Here is a 25,153-nt window from a genome sequence, read left to right as displayed (position 1 = left end):
TTTCCCCTAGGATTTTCTTCAGCAGCGGTGGCAAAGTTAGCTTGGGATAGTGGGTCTGGCCAATTGTGCAGTCTCCAACCAAAATGTTTTGAGATCGGCCTCTTGGCCACAAGAAAGACAAAGAGCTAATTTCCTGAAATTATATACTTTGCTATGGGCAGAGAGAAAATTATACAGTTTTAAAGCTAGTTTCCTGCAATTGTACACATTTTGACATGTCTTATGCAGTGTTCTTATGCTATCTGAGGGACTCAAACATTAAAACAAAATCAGTGGGGACCCCATGCCATGCCATGCCATTTTTTGAATTTGAGATTCTCCCTAATGGAGAGTAGTTACTTTTAATTTTGTGATTGTTAGTTCTCAAATATGTTATTTAAAAAATATATAACTCTATTATCTTTTCTACATACTTTATATCTGGGTTTTAGTCATTTAAGTTTACACTGAAAACGTTTTACCGACCACTGGTAAATGAATATAGGGTAAACACTGGCCTGGCATTGTGACGGCGTGTATGTGGAGCTTGTCAAACCAGCCAGGGGAAAGATCACAGCTGCTAACTCGCTCACTCTCTCCTTCTTGTTGCTCTTTTTAGCGCTCTTTCTTGTCGCTATACTTTGCTATTTTTTCTGTCCTCCTACTCAGTTCTGTTTTTCTCTTGTCTTTTTGCTTTCTGTTTCTTTACCCCTTTATATTCTACTTCCTGCTTTCTGTCTATTTCTCTCCTTCGTGTCTAAAAAGTTGTGAATTTTGGATCAATGTGGTAGCTGGCTTGAGCAGTTTTTACTGAAGAATTTCCTATTAATTAGCCAGTGTCTGTAGAGTGAAGCCCCAGACACGAATTTCACTGTTCAATCATGTGCATATTTTTGGCCCCTCTTTTTTAACCACAATGACCACAAATGAGACAGGACAGGAAAAGTATGTCTGCCTGCAGCACTTCCAAGTGTGTTTCTGTCACAAGAAGTCTAATAAGCCTAGCATATCATTTTAGAAATGTTTTGATTAGCATTTTCTTGCAAATATCCCATTGATAATAGCCTCTTTATGCCTATCTGTGGTTAATGCACATGTAGGATCAGCCTTGAATCATCAGTCACATGGGGACAAAAGTGAAGGATCCAGACAGAGAGTCACCTCAGTGTGATCTGTAATGTCTTCGTGTCTAAGTAGCATGAATAGTAGGTGTATTATTTTCGTGGTCAGTTAACATGCAAAGTCACACATGGTATCACAGCATAGTTGTACACTGTACAGCAGTATCTGGTCTGATATGTCAGCTGATGAGTGTGTGTTTTTGCCTCAGGTGTTCCAGGCTCATTCGGTTGCCCTAAATGGTAGTGGTCATTTCCATGTAAAAGGACTAGGACTGTCAAATTATTAAAATAATGAATCGAGTTAATGGCATTAGTTAATCGCAATTAAGTGCAATTTTTGAATTTGCTCATGTGGACCTAAATAGACCATTTTCCATTTAAAAAGCTGTGCATTGAGTTATAGGCATACTAGACTGAACACAAATATAAACGTAACATGCAACAATTTCAAAGATTTTACTGAGTTACAGTTCATATGAGGAAATCAGTCAATTGAAATAAATTCATTAGGCCCTAATCTATGGATTTCACATGACTGAGAATACAGATATGCATCTTTTGGTCGCAGATATCTTTAAAAAAAGTGGGGGTGTGGATCAGAAAACTAGTCAGTATCTGGTGTGACCATCATTTGCAGCGCGACACATCTTCACATGGAGGTGATCAGGCTGTTGATTGTGGCCTGTGGAATGGTGTCCCACTCCTCTTCAATGACTGTGTGAAGTTGCTGGATATTGGCGGGAACTAGAAACACGCTGTCGTACACGTCGATCCAGAGCATTACAAGCTTGCTCAATGGGGGTTACGTATGGTGAGTATACAGGTCATGGAAGAACTGTGACATTTTCAGCTTACAGGAATTCTGTACAGATCCTTGCGACATAGGTCTGTGCATTATCATGCTGAAACATGAGGTGATGGCGGTGGATGAATGGCACCACAATGGTCCTCAGGATCTCATCACGGTTTCTCTGTGCATTCAAATTGCCATCTATAAAATAAAATTGTGTCCGTAGCTTATGCCTGCCCATACCATAACCCCACTGCCTCGATGGGGCACTATGTTCACAATGTTGACATAGGGCAAACCGCTTTCCCACACAACGCCATACACGCTGTCTGCTATTTGCCTGGTACAGTTGAAACCGGTTACGACACCGAACTGCAGTCAGGTCAAGACTCTGGTGAGGACGACTAGCACGCAGATGGCATTCCCTGAGACGGTTTCTGACAGTTTGTGCAGAAATTATTTGGTTATGCAAACCCACAGTTTCATCAGCTGTCCGGGTGGCTGGTCTCAGATGATCCCGCAGGTGAAGAAGCCGGATATGGAGTTTCTGGGCTGGCGTGGTTAAATGTGGTCTGCGGTTGTGAGGCAGGTTGGACGTACTGCCAAATTCTCTAAAATAAACGTTGGAGGCAGCTTATGGAAAAGAAATTAACATTCAATTATCTGGCTACAGCTCTGGTGGACATTCTTGAAGTCAGATTGACAATTGCACCTGTGTAATGATTATGCTGTTTAATCAGCTTCTTGATATGCCACACCTGTCAGACAGGAGTAGATTATCTTGGCAAAGGATAAATGCTCACTAACAGGGATGTAAACAAAACAAATTGTGAGAAATAAGCTTTTTGTGCATATCTAACATTTCTGGGATCTTTTATTTAATTTCATGAAACATGGGACCACACTATACATGTTGGGGGTGATATTTTTCTTCAGGTTACACTACCATTCAAAAGTTTGGGGTCACTTAGAAATGTCCTTGTTTTTGAAAGAAATGCAAAAAAAATTGTCCATTGACATAACATCAAATTGATAAAAAATACAGTGTAGACATTGTTAATGTTGTAAATATTTTAATGGCTGATTTATGGAATATCTACATAGGCATACAGAAGCCCATTATCAGCAACCATCAGTCCTGTGTTCCAATGGCACGTTGTGTTAACTAATCCAAGTTTAGAATTTTAAAAGGCTAATCGATCATTAGAAAACCCTTTTGCAATTATGTTAGCACAGCTGAAAACTGTTGTTCTGATTAAAGAAATAATAAAACTGTCCTTCTTTAGACTAGTTGAGTATCTGGAGCATCAGCATTTGTGGGTCCAGTTACAGGTTCAAAATGGCCAGAAACAAATAACCTTTTTCAGAAACGTTGTATTCTGGTTAGAGCCAGTTTGCGCAGTTCTGTGAAGGCAATATTACACAGCGTTGTACGAGATCTTCAGTTTCTTGGCAATTTCTCGCATGGAATAGCCTTAATTTCTCAGAACAATAATAGACTGACAGGTTTCATAAGAAAGGTCTTTGTTTCTGGCCATTTTGAGCATGTAATTGAACCCACAAATGCTGATGCTCCAGATACTCAACTAGTGTGTAGAATAATACCCAAATATGCAAAGAAGGATATCACATATCTATATAACTTTTGTGTACCTATTCAGGATACATCACCATGAAGAGATTCATTCATATCCATAATTATGCGTTTATATGTAGTACAGATCAGGGACCCATGATGCAATTCCGTTACTGAGTGTAAATCCACTTCACTTACTGTAGTTCAATAAACAAAATCATTTTTTTTTTCAAATTCAATGTGTTGTGTCATCGCTGACACCCCATTCTTTCTACAGACATAGTTGAATCTTAATTCAGAGCAGATATTCAAGAGTTTTTGGAAAACGTGGACACGTAAAAAACGGAGGGAGATTTTACCGAAATTCTGTTATCAAACTTTTTGTCTGCACATTTCTTCCAGTAAATGTGTTTTATGTAAAATGTTCAGTGTAAATTGATAAAAGTAGTCCTTGAGCATAGAGTGTTAGTGTTTTTTTCTATGGCACACATTTTAAGTGAAAAATCTGAGTCAGTGCAATTCCATTTTTGTGGAATTGCCCTAGTGTGGTTGTGTTGATCACAGTTGTTCATAGAAACTCTTGCTTACTGGACCTCAGTCTGATTCCCTTCTTTGTCCTCCAACCATCACTCAGTTGTTTAAAATATTTTTGACAAAGATCTCGGCTTTTCCTTTAAATTGGTAGTAGCTTTGGATTTGTATGTGAGCCTGCATTGTGTAATTCCTTTCAGAATGGTATGCATACAATATGTGACAGTCTTCTCACAGGAAGTAGTGTTAACGCTGCGCATACTTCCTGTGCTGTGATGACTGTCCTGTCACACGAGGGTTGGCGTTGCTGTGAAGTCGTCTGACCTGCCCTCTTTCTTCCTGGAAAAGCTCCCTCTGGGTTTTGGCAGTGACTCATCCACTGGTTGATTATGGCAGTGAACCCCAGGCAAATACTTAGACCACACTAAATTAGGCATCAATTTAAAAGGCTTACACTTTATTTTTTAACGTTGTCTTTCTAGCAGCTAAAGATTGTCACAAATGCATGTTCTGTTCCTTCCTGTTGAAAATACACATTTTTAGAATGGTGCATACATAGTGATCTGAAATGCTGTCAGCTTTTTTCATACCTTGAGTTTAATAAACACTATCAGCCCTCATATTAAATTTGAAAATTGATATTGGCAACTAACATCATCATTCTATTTGGCATGTGCCACCACCTGGTATTCATCAGAACCACTTGAGTTTAGTCTCTTGTTGAATCCTCACCACACGATAGAGGATGTGTTTGGGCCTAAGTGTCTGATTGGCAGCCAGATAGATGAGCTTTGTGGTCACTGATGTCTCTGTCTGCTGTGTGTTCACTCGCTGAGCTATCTGGCTCTAGTAGTTTCCTATGTTGCTATGATCCCCTGGGGATGGGTTTTGCAGTACTGGTGAGTTATACATGAGTTTGATTGGCATAAGACTGTTGAAATATATATTAGGATAATTTAATCTACACTACAGTATGTGGACACCTGCTTGTCGAACATCTCATTCCAAAATCATTGCCATGAACATGGAGTTGGTCCTCCCTTTTGCTGTCATAACAGCCTCCACTCTTCTGGGAAGGCATTCTAGTAGATGTTGGAACATTGCTGTGCTGACTTGCTTCCATTCAGCCATACGAGCATTAGTGAGATTGGGCACTGATGTTGGGCGAGTAGGCCTGGCTCGCAGTCGGCATTCCACTTCATTCCAAATGTGTTCGATGGGGTTGAGGTCAGGGCTCTGTGCAGGCCTGTCAAGTTCTTCCACCCTGATCTCGACAAACCATTTCTGTACGGCCCTCGCTTTCCTGTTTCAGCATGTCAATGCTTCTGTGCACAAAGGGCCTTCCCCCAAACTGTTGCCACAAAGTTGGAAGCACAGAATCGTCTAGAATGTTGTCGTATGCTGTAGGGTTAAGATTTCCCTCTGGAACTAAGGGGCCTAGCCCGAACCATGAAAAACAGCCCCAGACCATTATTCCTCTTCCTTCAAACTTTACAGTTGGCAGTATGTATTGGGGCAGGTTGCATTCTTCTGGCATCCGCCAATTTCAGATTCGTCCGTCGGACTGCCAGGTGGTGAAGCGTGATTCATCACTTCAGAGAATGCGTTTCCACTGCTCCAGAGTCCAATGTCGGCGAGCTTCACACCATTCCAGTTGACACTTAGCATTGCGCATGGGGATCTTAGGCTTGTGTGCGGCTGCTTGGCCATGGAAAACCATTTCATGAAGCTCTCAATGAACCGTTCTTGTGCTGACGTTGCTTCCAGAGGCAGTTTGGAACTAGGTAGTGAGCGTTGCAAACCGAGGACAGACGTGTCCCATTCTGTGAGCTTGTGTGGCCTACCACTTTGCAGCTGAGCCATTGTTGCTCCTAGACTTTTCCACTTTACAATAACAGCACGTACAGTTGACCGGGGCAGCTCTAACAGGGCAGAAATTTTACAAACTGACTTGTTGGAAAGGTGGCATCCTAAGACGGTGCAACGTTGAAAGTCACTGAGCTCTTCAGTAAGACCATTCGACTGCCAATTTTTGTCTATGGCAATTGCATGGCTGTGTGCTCGATTTTATTCACCTGTCCGCAACGGGTGTGGCTGAAATAGTCGAATTCACTAATTTGAAGGGATGTCCACATACTTTTGTATATATAGTGTATGTTTTCAAGAGGGTTCTGAATAAACAGATATTGGAAGGCCTATAGAAAAATATTAATAACATTATTTATCATGTTGCGTGTTCTACACATGTTCGGTCCCAAGAAAATTGCAAGAAATTACCAGGCTTCCTGATATTCCTGTTCAAAGTGCATATGCTATTTAAAAGCATATAATACCTGCAAATTCTGTCATTGTTGATGTTGCCTAGTTTTAACAGGCCTATGAAGCACTGTTGGCCGATTGGTCAAATATTATGAGGTTATTACAGTCTAGTGAAAAATTACAATTTGTTTTAGCCTACCTTTGTTACCATGTGAACTGCAACTAAAGGTTGCTTGTACAGTTTCACCGTAAACAATGCGTGCACTTTGAAATAAGGGCGACTTTGTGTAAGTAAATACGGTAAGCTACAACAACGTGCGCACACACACACACCCTGAGTGTTGATTATTGATTATGCAGAGAGCAGAGAATGCCGAATGAAGACCGATTTAGACATTGATTGCATATCATTTCCATTTCACGTCATGCTGTTCATAGAAATAATGTATTATAATTTACTGTTTTTTCACAATTATTTATCCCGGGAAAGGGGAGTGGGTTTGGATGGAAAATCCCAGTAAATTTTGGTAACCCAGTTCCAACCATTAAACCCTATTCTTGACTGATGTGTTGTATTCCTGTCTGTTACAGCTCTTCAGTGTCTGGATGCTGTTAAGCCGTGTGTGAACAATGCTACGTGTGCCACCTTCACCAACGGGACAGGGTACTGCAGGTAAGACTGGCTTGGCTGAGGAGGAACCCCTCAGCTGATTGTTGATTCCAGGACTAACCTAACCCAGGGGATAAATCCAACCCCATCTTTCCACAGGCACAGGGAACACTGACTAATACCAACACTGAGAGCACCACCAAAACATATACTTATACCTCCAAAGAGATCTCGGGGGATCTCCCAAGTTGTTGTTGCCAAATGAGTGACTCTGCCACTGTATTCATTGGTAACACTATCATTCACTGTCTAAATCCAGATAGGGTATTGCTTTTTAATGTTGGGGAATTCCACATTAACAGAGTGACACTGAGACTGACTTTTCACTTTAAAATGTATGTGAAACAGAAACCAATGATTGCAAAGTTAAACAATTTCCACATAAAATTTGACAAAAACACATTTACTTGAAGAACAGTGCAGATGCAAAGTTTGATTACAGAATACCGGCACCAACAGCACTAACAGTAATTCTGTTACCAAACCTTGCATCTGCACTGTTCTTCAAGTTCTTCTCTTAACACAGGGGCCCCCCAGGGGTGTGTCCTCAGCCCTCTGCAGTACTCCATGTTCACTCACGACTGCGTGGCTTTGTATGACACCAACTCCATCATTATGACCATCCTGTGTCACTTTACTTGGACTAAGAAAATACACTTTATGACACTGTCAATAAGCATTATGACCAGCATAATCATATAAGCCAGATAGGCCTATCATGTACATGTCCTTATGTCAATCATCAGTCAAAAAGAGGGTGTCTTGTCCTGCTCCTGAAATATGCATTAGGGTAGGTGCATGTCTGACATCAATGTGTGAGCAATTACAATGGTTAATTAATATGGTACATTTCAGAAAATTATATATCACATAAACATACTGTTGACAAGTAGGTTATGGTGTAATGGAATGTTTTGCCTTGTGTGGTAGGTTTTGTGAGTTTTGACACTTATGTAGGTGTCATAACCAGCCATAAAATAATTCAGGTCTAAATATATGTTGTGACGGTGTTATGACCATATTATGACATGGTATTGACTGTGTCATGATGTGTTAGGTGGCTGGATGTCAAGTACAGTGCTACCTAATTTTCATTGGAAATAGTTAAGTAGACCTTTTGCATAAACAAACCATACAATTTTTACTTTGCAATTATTGGTTTTTATTTGACATACATTTTACAGTGAAAAATCTGAGTCTGTGTCACTCTGTTACCATGGAATTGCCTTGTTCTGTAAAGGTCTGTAGTTATTTAGGTTTGTCATGACATAGTCCTAAACCTAATTCCTTTGAAGGTGCTTGTAATTATGACCTTAGCAGAGAAAGAACAGATACTCCCAATCTGATCACCAATTATGGAAGCACACAGCTGGGTCATAAGCCTATTACGTTTAATTTAATGGTATGTGAATCACACTCTGTTTCTGTTCCCAAAGGTTTGCTGCTTTCAAAATAAATAGAAAACATCTAGGCTATAATCAATGTTTGCAAATACACTACATGACCAAAAGAATGTGGATACCTGCTCGTCAAACATCTCATTCCAAAATCATGGGCATTAATATGGAGTTGGTCCCCCCCTTTGCTGCTGTAACAGCCTACACTCTTCTGGGAAGGCTTTCCGCTAGATGTTGGAACATTGCTGAGGGGACTTCGATGGGCTTGAGGTCAGATCTCTGGGCAGGACAGTCAAGTTCTTCCACACCGATCTCGACAAACAATTTCTGTATGGACCTCGCTTTGTGCACGGGGGCATTGTCACGCTGAAACATTAAAGGCCCTTCCCCCAAACTGATGTGACAAAGTTGGAATCACAGAATCGTCTAGAATGTAATTGTATGCTGTAGCACTAAGATTTCCCTTCACTGGAACTAAGGGGCCTAGCCAAATCCATGAAAAACAGCCTCGGATCATTATTCCTCCGCCACCAAACTTTACAGTTGGTGCTATGCATTGGGGCAGGTTGCGTTCTTTTGGCATCTCTCAAACCCAGATTTGTCCTTCGGACTGCCAGATTGTGAAGCGTGATTCATCACTCCAGAGAACGCATTTCCACTGCTCCAGAGAGCAATGGCGACGAGCTTTACACCACTTCAGCCGACGCTTGGCATTGCGTGTGTTGGTCTTAGGCTTGTGTATGCAGCTGCTCGGCCATTGAAATCCATTTCATGAAGCTCCTGACGAACAGTTATTGTGCTGACGTTGCTTCCAGAGGCAGTTTCGAACTCGGGAGTGAGTGTTGCAACCGAGGACAGATGATTTTTACGAGCTACACACTTCAGTACTCGCCGGTCTCTTACTGTGAGCATGTGTGGCCTACCACGTTGCGGCTAAGCCATTGTTGCTCCTAGACATTTCCACTTCACATTAACAGTAGTTACAGTTGACTGGGGCAGCTCTAGCAGGGCAGACATCTGACGAACTGACTTTTTGGAAAGGTGGCATTCTATGACAATGCCACGTTGAAGGCCATTCTACTTTCGATGTTTGTCTATGGCTGTGTGCTCGATTTTATACACGTGTCAGCAACGGGTGTGGCTGAAATAGCCAAATCCACTCATTTGAACTGGTGTCCACATACTTGTGTATATATAGTGTATGTTACTCTACAGGTGTAGGGGGTCCATTGTGTGTCTTCTCCTGGTCTAGAACACGACACTGACCGTGGTAGCTTTTTACCATCAGTGGTTGTAATGAGAACGACTAGGAGGATAAGGGAGCCGAAGGAAAATAACACTGAACTTGAGTCAAACACACTGGTTTTAAGGGTGACTATTGAGTAACTGGCATTGACTGCCCCAGAGGGAAGTTTCAACATTCGAGTTTGTCCCTCTTCTCTATTATCTAAAAATATAAATGTACTCCTTTGTCCCATATTGAATGTCTATGATGATAACGGTAGCAGCAGAGTTGAGTATGTGAAGGCTGAGGGGCCTGGCAGCGGGCTGCGCCTCCTGAAGAGAGGAGTCTTTCAGTCCAAGGCCAGTCAGGTGACCGAGAGCAGGGCAACTGTTAGACTGATTAACCAATCAGTCTATGTGCCGTCGTCACACAGTCACGGCTCCTTCCCGCCGGCCGACCTCAAAAGAGTCATTGTGTGAAAATCCCATTATGTATTTATTAGACTTCCAACATATTAAAAGGCAAGCAGCGAAAAATAAACAGCGACCTTCCATTCCCCCTCAAGGCATGTGTAATTATGGACTGTTGAGCAGCCCAGGGGTGAGAGAGATAATTATGATGACTACTGTTGTGTTGACATGCTGTCTTTTGGACAAGACCGGACATTGGCAGGGGACGAGGAAGGCAGGCTGAAATGTGCTTGAAGGCGGATTGATGGCTGCCCGTTGGCTTTTGTGCAAATGGAACAGGAGGATTCAGAGAAGGGAACAGGAGGATTCAGGGAAGGGAACAGGAGGATTCAGAGAAGGGAACAGGAGGATTCAGAGAAGGGAACAGGAGGATTCAGAGAAGGGAACAGGAGGATTCAGAGAAGGGAACAGGAGGATTCAGAGAAGGGAACAGGATAATTCAGAGAAGGGAACAGGATGATTCAGAGAAGGGAACAGGAGGATTCAGAGAAGGGAACAGGAGGATTCAGAGAAGGGAACAGGAGGATTCAGAGAAGGGAAAGGAGGATTCAGAGAAGGGAACAGGAGGATTCAGAGAAGGGAACAGGAGGATACAGAGAAGGGAACAGGAGGATTCAGAGAAGGGAACAGGAGGATTCAGAGAAGGGAACAGGAGGATACAGAGAAGGGAACAGGAGGATTCAGAGAAGGGAACAGGAGGATTCAGAGAAGGGAACAGGAGGATACAGAGAAGGGAACAGGAGGATTCAGAGAAGGGAACAGGAGAATTCAGAGAAGGGAACAGGAGGATTCAGAGAAGGGAACAGGAGGATTCAGAGAAGGGAACAGGAGGATTCAGAGAAGGGAACAGGAGGATTCAGAGAAGGGAACAGGAGGATTCAGAGAAGGGAACAGGAGGATACAGAGAAGGGAACAGGAGGATTCAGAGAAGGGAACAGGAGGATTCAGAGAAGGGAACAGGAGGATTCAGAGAAGAGAACAGGAGGATACAGAGAAGGGAACAGGAGGATTCAGAGAAGGGAACAGGAGGATTCAGAGAAGGGAAAAGGAGGATTCCGAGAAGGGAGCAGGAGGATTCAGAGAAGGGAACAGGAGGATTCAGAGAAGGGAACAGGAGGATACAGAGAAGGGAACAGGAGGATTCAGAGAAGGGAACAGGAGGATTCAGAGAAGGGAACAGGAGGATACAGAGAAGGGAACAGGAGGATTCAGAGAAGGGAACAGGAGAATTCAGAGAAGGGAACAGGAGGATTCAGAGAAGGGAAAAGGAGGATTCAGAGAAGGGAACAGGAGGATTCAGAGAAGGCAACAGGAGGATTCAGAGAAGGCAACAGGAGGATTCAGAGAAGGGAACAGGAGGATTCAGAGAAGGGAACAGGAGGATTCAGGAGGATTCAGAGAAGGGAACAGGAGGATTCAGAGAAGGGAACAGGAGGATACAAAGAAGGGAACAGGAGGATACAGTGAAGGGAACAGGAGGATTCAGAGAAGGGAACAGGAGGATACAGAGAAGGGAACAGGAGGATTCAGAGAAGGGAACATGAGGATTCAGAGAAGGGAACAGGAGGATTCAGAGAAGGGAACAGGAGGATTCAGAGAAGGGAACAGGAGGATACAGAGAAGGGAACAGGAGGATACAGAGAAGGGAACAGGAGGATTCAGAGAAGGGAACAGGAGGATTCAGAGAAGGGAACAGGAGGATACAGAGAAGGGAACAGGAGGATTCAGAGAAGGGAACAGGAGGATTCAGAGAAGGGAACAGGAGGATACAGAGAAGGGAACAGGAGGATTCAGAGAAGGGAACAGGATAATTCAGAGAAGGGAACAGGAGGATTCAGAGAAGGGAAAAGGAGGATTCAGAGAAGGGAACAGGAGGATTCAGAGAAGGGAACAGGAGGATTCAGAGAAGGGAACAGGAGGATTCAGAGAAGGGAACAGGAGGATTCAGAGAAGGGAACAGGAGGATTCAGAGAAGGGAACAGGAGGATTCAGGAGGATTCAGAGAAGGGAACAGGATGATTCAGAGAAGGGAACAGGAGGATACAAAGAAGGGAACAGGAGGATACAGTGAAGGGAACAGGAGGATTCAGAGAAGGGAACAGGAGGATACAGAGAAGGGAACAGGAGGATTCAGAGAAGGGAACAGGAGGATTCAGAGAAGGGAACAGGAGGATTCAGAGAAGAGAACAGGAGGATACAGAGAAGGGAACAGGAGGATTCAGAGAAGGGAACAGGAGGATTCAGAGAAGGGAAAAGGAGGATTCAGAGAAGGGAACAGGAGGATTCAGAGAAGGGAACAGGAGGATACAAAGAAGAGAACAGGAGGATACAGAGAAGGGAACAGGAGGATTCAGAGAAGGGAACAGGAGGATTCAGAGAAGGGAACAGGAGGATTCAGAGAAGGGAACAGGAGGATACAGAGAAGGGAACAGGAGGATACAGAGAAGGGAACAGGAGGATTCAGAGAAGGGAACAGGAGGATTCAGAGAAGGGAACAGGAGGATTCAGAGAAGGGAACAGGAGGATACAGAGAAGGGAACAGGAGGATACAGAGAAGGGAACAGGAGGATTCAGAGAAGGGAACAGGAGGATTCAGAGAAGGGAACAGGAGGATTCAGAGAAGGGAACAGGAGGATACAGAGAAGGGAACAGGAGGATACAGAGAAGGGAACAGGAGGATACAGATAAGGAGATAGGGGTACATTCAGCTGATGCTTAGTAATGCTTTTTCATTGAGGGGACACCCAAGCATTCCTCTCTATCTTTTTGCTTACTGGGAATATGAGAGAGATGAGTCTGGGAGGGAGAGGCTGGTTGGCTGGCAGAGTAGAGTCTGGGAGGGAGGGGCTGGCTGGGAAGGAGGGAGGTGGGGAGAGGCAGGCTGGCTGGTTGGCAGAGCAGGGTGTGTTTCAGCTGTTGGACCGGTGGGACTACAAACCTTCAGCCAGGGTGTGTGAAAGAGGCGTGTGTCACCGCTGTGTGTTTTGTGTCGCCTGTCCGTTGAGCCTGGGCCCAAGTGTAGCTATATGTCACAGCACAGTGTTGATCTTAACATTTAGAAAACATAAGCTACGCTAGACCAATAAGGCCCAAAGAGAATGGCCGTTGGATGATGTTCCTGTTTTTAGGAACATTCACAAGATATTAGAGCCTAGTACCTGAGCACAGCAACCCTAGGGCGAGTGATGGCATCCAAACTTTTTTTTCTTTGCTGAACAAAATCCCTTTGTCTACTGCAGTGCCATGGTGCAAACTGATTATTTCTCCTCTCACTCTCTTGGTCTCCCTTTCTTTTCTGGCTAGAGAATTTAGTGTGTAGTTTGTTTGACCTGACAAGTAGAATTTACCTTGGGGCAGAGGGAGGAAGAAAGAGAGAGTAAAGAAAGGAGGATGTCTCTTTAGCAGTAATTTGAGGAGAGTATCTCAGCGCAGACTCGTCGCTGATGAGCGGTGGGGAGGAGGGGAGAGAGAAATTACCCTGTCACTGCCCCTCACTCATCACTCTGTCCGTCAGTCATCTCTCAGTCTGCCGGGCTAGATGCCTCTGGACACAACTTACCTGGCTTCTTAATCCTTTGCGCTCTCTCTCCCTCAATTTATCTCCCTTTTCATTATTCCCACCATCTCCTCCCTTTCTTTTCATTTAACCCCTCCACCCTACTTTTTGTATCTCTGTCTCAGTCCCTCAATCACTCTGTTACCCCTTGTCTTTGTCCCACTGACTTAACGTTACCCCCTTTCTACATGTCTGTCAGTCCTTTCCCTGCAGAGAGCCATGATGTGATTTCCTATCCCAATGGAGCATCACACAGCCTCAGGTGAAACAGGAGAGAACCAGAAACTCTAGCAGTAAGGAGGGAGAGCAGAGTGGCGGAGCACTGCTGTAGCTCAATCACTTCCTCACTCCTTTCACTGCACTCTACTCCATACCTCTACTCCACTAAAGAAGACTAGCAAGCACACAGCCGCAGTAGCTGATAACACACACACATACTGAGTGGCCAGGCAAACACATGACCAAAACCTAAGTCAATAAAACCCTGTGATTTTGAAGAAACAAACCCAAGGCGTTGATTTTTCTCTTCATACTCTCGAGTCATCACAGTCCTCTTACCACCACAGCTCAACTAGATGCATTGATAGTGTGGAACCACACAGATAAGAGGCTAAAGCCAGGCCCAAGGGCACCTTGAGACTAGGGAGTGGCTGGCCTGGCACTGGGACAGTCAAGCAGGGAAAGAGCTGAAGTGTGGCTGACACAGAGGGTTAGGAAGAGGTCTGCCGGCGGGGGTGTTGGTGGATGTTAGGGAGGGGTATGACTGGGGGCCGTGTGTATGATCTATGGGAAGGTTCAGGACGGGGTGGAGATGAGACAATTCATCATTATCAACTCTTGTCAACATGACCCGCTAGCCAAGAGGGACTGTCCCTTTTGAGGGTGTGTGTTTGTTCCTGCCACACGCACACACATGCACCCCCACCTGCCACATGTCCACACCCACTCTCACCCTCAATGGGAAGAAGACTTACAGAATAGTGGGGAATATAACAACCAGATTCTAAACCCACAAGACACTGCAGTGACAAGTGGAACTCTGTGACAAAGATCTGTGGTGATAATGACAATAATGAAGAGGTGAAGCCACTCTGAAGCCATCCCACTGTGGTCTAATGTCCCATCTCTGAAGCCAGTACAGTTAAGCTGGGCTAACCATGTGAAGTTTAAAATGAGAGCTTTTTCAAAGGCCCAGTGGTTGTATGACCTCAATGAAATATGTATGCCTCCTAGACCTTAATAACTAAATGACACCACACAACAGAGGAAAGCAGATGGAGCATGCAGACTCAAAATGGATTCCTCCTTCTGTCTGTCAGATCTTGATTCTTTTGGAGTGTGCTTTTAAATACAGTTTGCTATTTTACCACACAGCCCAACATTGGACTCCACCCTCCAACAGTCTCTTTTTCTCTCCTCTCTTCCGCCTTTCTTTCCCCTCTCCCGTCTCCCCGCAATCCACCCTTTTTCTCTCTCTATTAATTACTTTCCATTCGCACCCCTCCCCCTTTTCCCACCATCAGTCGTGTTGTTTTTGCAGCCTTTCTTTCTTCTCTTTATGAAAATAGGTTAAAGCTGAAGCTGAACGAGACCAAGTGTTTGCTTCCAAAAATACCACTCTGACATGTCTTCTGAGTAAAGAGCATAGAATGCAGTGAGCAAAAAGGAATGGGAGAGTTTTATTGTAAAGAAGCCAAGAAAAGCAATACCTTTTCTATTATGCCCATGAAGTGTCATATAGCCTAGATCACACAGTCCCACAAGGATGATTCTGTGATTCAATTTTTACAGCTAGGAAATATAGCACATTTTCAGTGTGGACCTCCAGACCTCATTGAATACCAAATGTGGCCCCCGGGGAAAAATGAGTTTGACACCCCTGGCCTAGATCTTCTAAAAAGAGGCACACATCTCCCAATATTTTCAACCTACACCATCATTTTTGGTTTTGAATTGTTACTCTCTACTGTAGAATATATACTACATACTTGCACCAGAGAGTCCACCTACGCTCCAGTGCAACCAGCCAAAGCTAATGAGTCGAGTGTGAAATGTGAACAGGAACTCTGTTTGTGCAGCCCAGTCAGTGTGTGATGGCCAGAGGGAGAGAAGAGAGGAGGAGGGCATGACAGAGCTATTAGGCATTAGTGAGCGGGCGGGGATAAATGAGAGAGTTAGAGAGGCGAAATCCTCCCCTCAGCCCTCACCCACGCCCCAGTGGACAGGACCGGGAGAGGTCAGCCATCGGAGAGCCAGAGGTAGAGGGAGAGGGGGTGCAGGGACTGGACGGGGGCCTCTAATGTGAACCAGCTGTAGAAACCTGACACCACGAGAAGAGAGAGGAAAGCTGCAGGGAACTGAACTGAGAGAAGGAAACAGGGAGGGAAAGAAAAATCCCACATTGAGGTTAACAAAGAATCCTATAGATGAGTTTGGCTGCAGAAACTCTGGGTTATTCCTGAAAGTAGAGCTGACTACAGTCTAGCTATGTGGTGAGGAGCAGTCTGGACCGTATTTGACTGAAGGGCTTTGTGCATGATTTATACAATTAATTTTTTTGTTTGAGTTCCAAAAAATGTATTTGTTCAACGTTTCAGTGAACAGACTCCACAGGCCAACATGTTTTGTTGTATTATATACACTGATTATATCAAAAATTAGGAAACACCTTCCTATTGAGTCGCACCCCTTTTGCCCTCAGAACAGCCTCAATTTGACGGGCATGAACTCTACAAGGTGTTGAAAGCGTTCCACAGGGATGCTGGCCCGTGTTGACTCTAATGCTTCCCACAGTTGTGTCAAGTTGATTGGATGTCCTTTGGGTGGTGGACAATTCTTGATGGAAATGTTTGAGTGTGGAAAAACCCAGCAGTGTTGCAGTTCTTGATACACTCAACTGTGTTCCTGTCACGTATTACCTTAACCCGTTCAAAGGCACTTAAGTATTTTGTCTTGGCCATTTACCCTCTGAATGGCACACACACAATCCATGTCTCAATTGACTTCAGGCTTAAAAATCCTTCTTTAACCCGTCTCCTCACCTTCATCTACACTGATTGAAGTGTATTTAACAGGTGACATCAATAAGGGATCATGGCTTTCACCTGGTCAGTCATTGTCATGGAAAGAGCAGGTGTTCCTAATGTTTTGTACACTCAGTGTAAGTCATTTTAGGTCCTCTCCCCTAATAATAATGATGTGTGTCATGCACAGCCAAGGGGTAGGTACTGATTTGGTTAGGGGCAATATTATACTGAAGTGCAGCATGCAACAATTTCAAAGAGAGTTACAGTTGATATAAGGAAATCCTTCAATTGAAATCAAATCTGGTGTGACCACCATTTGTCTCATGTAGCGCGACACATCTCCTTCACATAGAGTTGATCAGGCTGTTGATTGTGGCCTGTAAAATGTTGTCCCACTCCTCTTCAATGGCTGTGTGAAGTTGCTGGATATTGGCGGGAACTGGAACACGCTGTCTTACACATCAATCTAGAGCATCCCAAACATGCTCAATTGGGGACACGTTTGGTGAGTATGCTGGCCATGGAAGAACTGTGTACAGATCCTTGCAACATGGGGCTGTGCATTATCATGCCAGAACATGAGGTGATGGCAGGGGATGAATGGTACGACAATGGGCCTCAGGATCTCGTCATGGTATCTGTGCATTCAAATTGCCATTGATAAAATGCAATTTTGTTCGTTGTCCGTAGCTTAGGCCTGCCCATACCATAACCCACCGCCACCATGGGGAACTCTGTTCACAATATTGACATCAGCAAATCATCAGCAACAACGCCATACATGTGGTCTGCGGTTGTTAGGCCGGTTGGATGTTCTTACAAATTCTCTACAACTATGTTGTAGGCGGCTTATGGTATGGAAATGAACATTCAATTATCTGGAAACAGCTCTGGTGGACATTCCTGCAGTCAGCATGTCAGTTGCATACTTCCTCAAAACTTGAGACATCTGTGGGATTGTGTTGTGTGACACAACTGCACATTTTAGAGTAGCCTTTTATTGTCCTCGGCATAAGGTGCACCTGTGCAATGATCATTCTGCTTACTCAACTTCATGATATGCCACACCTGTCAGATGGATGGATTATCTTGGCAAAGGAGAAATGCTCAGTAACAGGGATGTAAACACATTTGTGCACCAACATTTTTAGAAATAAGCTTTTTATGTGTATGGAACATTTTTGGTATCTTTTATTTTCACTCATGAAACATGGGATCAACACTTGACATGTTGTGTTTATATTTTTGTTCAGTGTATATTGAATAGAGCACAAAAACCTGAAGGACAACCTATGTATCGCTGACGCTGTGACATTTCATTTTGTCAACACCGGTTTGATAATCCCAATTTAATTCAATCAAATTTATGTCATCTTTTCTTTCAACACTGTTGAATTTCAGACAGATTTTTCAAATAAGTGCACATTAGTTTATAGCCATCTACACAGTAAAACATATTGTTCCCTTTAATCATACAGTATAGGTCTTACTGCTGAAACATAAAACGAATACTAACGTGGACATGGTCGGCTTTGTTTGACAGGCTGCTAATGTGATCTATGTCAGGGGAGCAGGGGCCGTGTCATCATTCTTTCAGAGGGTTGAGAGGTTGTCATGGAGTAGAGGGGAGTGCACATTCCCAGGGCATTAGTATTGTTGCGATACCTCTTAGTACAGCCTGTCGATGGTGTGGATAGTGTAACTGGAGAGAAGTGCTGAGACAGGGAGGAGACAAGATGGAGGGATGGGGAGGAGTTCTGGGTAGGTAGCTATGCCTGTGGAGCATATCCAATCGGAGAGAGGTGAGGTGAAGAAGTCTGTGTCACAGCTCTTTGAAGATCTGTTTTCCTTGTCTTTCTAGAGGTTGTGTGTGTGAAACAACAAGTGTGTTAAAACAGGTGTGTGAACCCTCGGACTGTGTGATGAATACTTGGGTGAAGACAACACTTACACACTTTCTATTGATCTATTCTGGGCTTCTCTCTGTCATTAATCATGACAGCCGGAGTTTCCCATGCTCTCTCAACCTAATATTTTCAAGCTGCATTTAGTGCAGAATAAATATAGTACGTGTGAGACTCCGTTTAAAAAAGATTCCCATCTCCATTTCAAAAGATTCAAATTATTCTCATTTACTGTGGTCCTGCATGTTTGTCTGTCAATTATCTGCGGGGGAAAAAATATTACCGGTTTGAAAAACTGTGTGTATGGGGTAGAGGTCGACCGATTATGATTTTTCAACCCCCGATCACGATTATTGGAGGACCAAAAAAGCCGTTACCGATTAATCGGCCAATTATAATTATTTTTTTGTAATAATGACAATTACAACAATACTGAATGAACACTTATTTTAACTTAATATAATACATAAATAAAATCAATTTCGCTTCAAATAAATAATGAAACATGTTCAATTTGGTTTAAATAATGCAAAAACAGTGTTGGAGAAGAAAGTAAAAGTGCAATATTTGCCATGTAAGAAAGCTAACGTTTAAGTTCCTTGCTCAGAACATGAGAATATATGAAAGCTGGTGGTTCCTTTTAACATGAGTCTTCAATATTCCCAGATAAGAAGTTTTAGGTTGTAGTTATTATTGGAATTATAGGACTATTTCTCTCTATACCATTTGTATTTCATTAACCTTTGACTATTGGGTGTTCTTATAGGCACTTTAGTATTGCCAGTGTAACAGTATAGCTTCCGTCCCTCTCCTCGCACCTCCCTGGGCTTGAACCAGGAACACAACGACAACAGCCACCCTCGAAGCAGCGTTACCAATGCAGAGCAAGGGAAACAACCACTCCAAGGCTCAGAGCGAGCGAGTGACGTTTGAAACGCTATTAGCGCGAGCTAACTAGCCAGCCATTTCACTTCAGTTACACCAGCCTCATCTCGGGAGTTGATATGCTTGAAGTCATTAACAGCACAATGCTTGACGCACAATGAAGAGCTGCTGGCAAAATGTATGAAAGTGCTGTTTGAATGAATGTTTTACGCGCCTGCTTCTGCCTACCACCGCTCAGTCAGATACTTAGATACTTGTATGCTTGTATGCTCAGTCAGATTATACGCAACGCATGACACGCTAGATAATATCATCAACCATGTGGAGTTAACTAGTGATTATGATTGATTGATTGTTTTTTATAAGATAAGTTTAATGCTAGCTACCAATTTACCTTGTCTTACTGCATTCGCATTACAGGCAGTCTCCTTGTGGAGTGCAACAAGAGGCAGGTCGTTATTGCATTGGAATAGTTAACTGTAAGGTTGCAAGATTGGGTCCACCCGAGCTGACAAGGTGAAAATCTGTCGTTCTGCCCCTGAACGAGGCAGTTAACCCACCATTCCTAGGCCGTCATTGAAAATAAGAATGGGTTCTTAACCCACTTGCCTAGTTAAATAAAGGTGTAAAAATAAATAATCTGCCACTCCGATTAATCGGTCGACCTCTAGAATGGGGGGGTGGGGGGGGAGATGTGAAAAGGCTGTGTTTGTGTTCCTGTCGTCTGTTACCTGAGCCTCCTCAGGGAGATAGGTGTGGTGGCCTGTATCTGTGAGGCAGGAGTTCACTCTATGGCTGAGAGTCTCTCCACAATATGTCGGCAGTGTGCCAGACACACACACGCACTCAGCAGCACTGAGGAGCAAAAGGCCCCTGAGACAGTGTCTGTCTAGAGCAGGGTGACCGGCCACTGATGATGCTTCAACATCAGTCTCTGACCACAACCCGCAGATAGAGCTTAATAAAATACAGACACAACCAAGACAAAATACAAGACTTAAATACACACGTCTAGCTGACTACAGTACAAATTACACTGCCAAATAGAAAGAGACAAACTGAGAGGGAAATGTCAGACCGAGAGAAGCGGAAAGTGAAAGTAGGGGGTGGTGGGACAGGGGTAGGGGATAGAACGGGTGGAGTGCAGGTTTTCATTTTTCCTCTTGTGCAATATTGTAATTCCCTCTGTGCTGTTCGTCATGTGGTTAAATCACTTTACAGAGAGAGAAGAAAAGAGAAATGTATTCCCTATGTCTTGTGACCTAGCACACACACACACACACACACACACACACACACACACACACACACACACACACACACACACACACACAGGTTCCAAGTGTTTGTCCAACTCCACATACGATTGTTCTTGTTTTTAGTTTTTGCCACTTGGGTAACTTCCATGTAAAACCACCTCGTCACATCCTTCTGCTTTTTGATATTTCAAAAACTTGACCTTGCTGTCAACCTTTCCCCCACTCAGTTCTTTTCATATGTCTTAGCTCCAGCAAAATGTACATGACTAGGCCAAATAGTATTTTCCCTGTATGAATCACACACACCCTCTCCAACATAAGATTCTCACACTATGACATGTACTGTCCACTATTACTGCTTTTCTTCCTCTTTGATGTATAGTGTTTGTTGTGTAGGTTTCTATAGCTGATAATATGCTGTCTTTAATGTAGTAGCTAGCTGAGAAAACACCTATTGTCCTCTGTCTACAGGTGTGCCGCAGGCTTCCTGGGTGAGTACTGCCATCACAAAGACCCGTGTCATCCTGGTTACTGTCTGAATGGAGGGAACTGCTCAGTGGCTGTGTCGGGCATCCCGGGCAGCCCCACCTGCTCCTGTCCCCTGGGTTACACCGGGCAGCACTGTCAGACCCCCCAGAACTCAACCTGCTATCCCAACAACCCTTGTGCCAACAGAGGAGTCTGCACCTTGCTCTCCCTCGACAAGTACAAGTGCCAGTGTGCTCACGGATGGACAGGTCAGCTCCTCTCTGACTCAAAAGTACTACTGTACAGTCCATTCCTGACAAGTGCTGTGCAGTTCACTAGTCCAACCCCCAATACATTATTTCCACTAGCCGTCATATGTTTGGTACACGTGTTCAGGACAGTTCTTGGCCTTTGCATTGATCAAAACTCTGTACTGTATGTTGTGGTCATGATAAGTAACCAAGGTTATGGACATGAGGCTCTGTTTCCTCTATTTTTCTGTTTTACAACCTTATATAAGCCCACTCATCTCTCTCTCTCTCTCTCTCTCCCTGTGCATCCAGGCATACGATGTGAGCATGTGGACACCTGTCTACCAGGACCCTGTGCTAACGGAGGCACCTGCAGCTCTCTGTCCGTGGGCAAGTTCAGCTGTACCTGTCCTCCAGGCTACTGGGGTCCTCGCTGCCTCAACGACACTGACGAGTGTGCTGCCTCCGCCCCGGTGTGTCAGAACCAAGGGGCGTGTGTCAACACCCCCGGCTCCTACAGGTGTAACTGCGCCCCTGGGTTCACCGGCCGCCACTGTGAGACCCCCTACATCCCCTGCGCCCCCTCGCCCTGCCTCAATGGGGGCACGTGTCGCCAGACTTCTGATACCACCTACTGGTGCCACTGCCTGCCAGGTGAGAGAGAGCGAGGGAAGGAAGGAAGAATGAGAAAGAACGAGAGAAAAGAACTAGAGAAAGGCTTCATGAGGCCTGTATGCATGCAGCATATTGTTGCAATCAATGTTTGAGGTGCAAGCACTAGAATCCTGCTGGCGCTGCAACACTATTCACCATGTATTGAAACCCTACTGTACCCAGCAGAGCTATGGGCACAACAATCAAGCACTGTCAACCATAGCCCATGTTATCTTTTTACATTATAACTTGTTATCACTATGATAACTGATACATGATATGACAGAGGTTGCCAGCCAGGTTGATAGCAGTGAAGTAATAAGTATCATTCCTATTTTTGACACTCTCATGGAAGGTTTCAATGGGACTAACTGTGACAACAACATTGACGACTGCCCCGACCATCACTGCGGAAATGGAGGGACCTGCATGGATGGCGTCAATACCTACAATTGCAAATGTCCCCCGGAATGGACTGGTAAGTATAAAGAATAGTCTATGATTTTTTTCTGTCTGTCTTTTTTTCTTCTTTGTTCAGTGTCTGTGTTTCTGTGTCTGTCTGTGGTTTCTCTCTGTGTCTAAATGGGGGACTTTTTTCTACTCTTGTCTCACGTGTCCAACTCTCTTCCCCCAACCCCCTACAGGTCAGTCCTGTACAGAGGATGTGGATGAGTGTCGCCTGCAGCCCAACACGTGTCAGAACGGAGGGACCTGCAGCAACATCCAGGGCAGCTACACCTGTGTGTGTGTCAATGGCTGGAGTGGCCTGGACTGCTCTGAGAACATAGATGACTGTGCTACGGCTGCCTGCACCAAGGGCTCCACCTGTATCGACCGTGTGGCATCCTTCCTCTGTGTCTGCCCCTACGGAAAGACAGGTGTGGACAAACAGCCTGTCTGCTGCGTAGACATATACAGCTGTCTCCTATAGACTGATCAATGGATAAATAGAAAGATAGTGTATTAATCCCCAAGGGGAATCTATAAGCACAGAAAACACAGGCCAAGTGACTGTTGAATATTTCCTGCCAGGTTTGCTGTGCCACGTGAACGATGCCTGCATCAGTAGCCCGTGCAGGGACGGGGCACAGTGCGACACCAACCCCATCAACGGCATGTTCAACTGCAACTGTGCCCCAGGCTACAAGGGAAGCACCTGCAATGACGACATCAACGAGTGCATCATTGGTGAGGGACAGGTCAAAGCACATGATGCCCAAAGTGTTTTGTGATTAGACTATACAGACTATTCTGTAAGAAGTATCCTTCCTCTCTGTTTGATACTTTCTGTACTCCTTTATAGTTCTGTTTAACTAACCTCTCAGGCTTCCCCTCAGGTCCAAACCCCTGTGAGCATGGAGGATTGTGTGTGAACACGGATGGCTCGTTCACATGTAACTGTGCAAGAGGTTATGGTGGGCCGCGCTGTGAGACAGACATCAATGAGTGTGTCTCCAGCCCCTGCCAGAACGACGGCACCTGTCTGGACCGCATAGGAGACTACAGCTGCATCTGTATGGAAGGTAAGTGTGATCAGTGATTCCCTATATCTCTTTCTCACACACATACACATACACACACACAATACTGTTGTGTAATATTCTCTCTCTGTTTCCAGGATTTGAGGGAACACACTGTGAGATTGACATCAACGAGTGTGCCAGCTCTCCATGTCTGAACCAAGGGATCTGTCTGGATCAAGTCAAACGCTACGTCTGCCAGTGCCCTCTAGGTTCGTCTGCCTTTTTCTAATCAAATTAATTTCTCAATAGTGTTTCAGAAGGTGTCTAGCTACAGTATTTGACGCTGAGTTCCATCCCTGGCCTTTAGGATTCAGTGGGGAGATGTGTCAGATCGACATTGACGAGTGTTCCAGCACGCCCTGCCTCAACGGGGCCAAGTGTATCGACCGACCCAACGGATACGAGTGTGAATGTGCTGAAGGTACTAACCGTGTGTGTGTGTGTGTGTGTGTGTATACACACTAATGTTCAAAGGTTTGGGGTCACTTAGAAATGTCCTTGTTTTTGAAAGAAAAGCACCTTTTTTGTCCATTAAAATAACCTCAAATTGTTCAGAAATACAGTGTAGACATTGTTAATGTTGTAAATGACTTTTGTAGCAGGAAACCGCTGTTTTTTTTTATGGAATATCTACATAGGCATACAGAGGCCCATTATCAGCAACCATCACTCCTGTGTTCCAATGGCACGGTGTGTTAACTAATCCAAGTTTATCATTTTAAAAGCCTAATTGATCATTAGAAAACCCTTTTGCAATTATGTTAGCACAGCTGAAAACTGTTGTCCTGATTTAAAGAAGCAATAAAACTGGCCTTCTTTAGACTAGATGAGTATCTGGAGCATCAGCATTTGTGGGTTCGATTACAGGCTCAAAATGGCCAGAAACAAAGACCTTTCTTCTGAAACTCGTCAGTCTATTCTTGTTCTGAGAAATTAGGCCTATTCCATGCGAGAAATTGCCAAGAAACTGAATATCTCAAACAACGCTGTGTACCATTTCCTTCACAGAACAGCGCAAACTGGCTCTAGCCAGAATAGAAAGAGGATTGGGAGGCCCCAGTGCACAACTGAGCAGGAGGACAAGTACATTAGAGTGTCTAGTTTGAGAAACAGAAGCCTCACAAGTTCTCAACTGGCAGCTTCATTAAATAGTACCTGCAAAACACCAGTCTCAACGTCAACAGTGAAGAGGCGACTCCGGGATGCTGGCCTTCTAGGCAGAGTTGCAAAGAAAAAGCCATATCTCAGACTGGCCAATAAATAGAAAAGAACACAGATACTGGACAGAGGAATTCTGCCTAGAAGGCCAGCATCCCGGAGTCGCCTCTTCACTGTTGACGTTGAGACACCCGTACCCTGTCAGAACACAACTGAATGGCTCAAACGCATTAAGAAGGAAAGAAATTCCACAAATGAACTTTTAACAAGACACACCTGTTAATTGAAATGCACTCTGGGTGACTACCTCATGAAGCTGGTTGAGAGAATGCCAAGAATGTGCAAAGCTGTCATCAAGGCAAAGGGTGGCTACTTTGAAGAATTTCAAATAAACGAATCAAAATATATTTTATAACTATTGTTTTGGTTAATACAATATTCCATATGTGTT

At 44.1% G+C, this 25,153-nt stretch overlaps 1 protein-coding gene across 1 annotated transcript in view; it reads left to right on the top strand.

Annotated features, from left to right (window-relative positions):
- notch2 (notch receptor 2) overlaps positions 1 to 25,153 on the top strand; it is a 60,824-nt gene that overhangs the window by 13,879 nt on the left and 21,792 nt on the right. Inside the window, exons 2-10 of the mRNA XM_020499010.2 lie at positions 6,848 to 6,929; positions 21,120 to 21,385; positions 21,680 to 22,021; positions 22,377 to 22,499; positions 22,666 to 22,899; positions 23,054 to 23,209; positions 23,359 to 23,544; positions 23,640 to 23,753; positions 23,852 to 23,965. Coding sequence (XP_020354599.2) covers positions 6,848 to 6,929; positions 21,120 to 21,385; positions 21,680 to 22,021; positions 22,377 to 22,499; positions 22,666 to 22,899; positions 23,054 to 23,209; positions 23,359 to 23,544; positions 23,640 to 23,753; positions 23,852 to 23,965 — 1,617 coding nt within the window. The remainder of the gene's footprint in view (positions 1 to 6,847; positions 6,930 to 21,119; positions 21,386 to 21,679; positions 22,022 to 22,376; positions 22,500 to 22,665; positions 22,900 to 23,053; positions 23,210 to 23,358; positions 23,545 to 23,639; positions 23,754 to 23,851; positions 23,966 to 25,153) is intronic.

Source organism: Oncorhynchus kisutch, linkage group LG13 (assembly GCF_002021735.2).
Source record: "Oncorhynchus kisutch isolate 150728-3 linkage group LG13, Okis_V2, whole genome shotgun sequence".
Taxonomy (NCBI): Eukaryota; Metazoa; Chordata; class Actinopteri; order Salmoniformes; family Salmonidae; genus Oncorhynchus; species Oncorhynchus kisutch.
The sequence above is the reverse complement of the archived record's forward strand: the minus strand, read 5'-3'. Positions and strand labels throughout refer to the sequence as shown.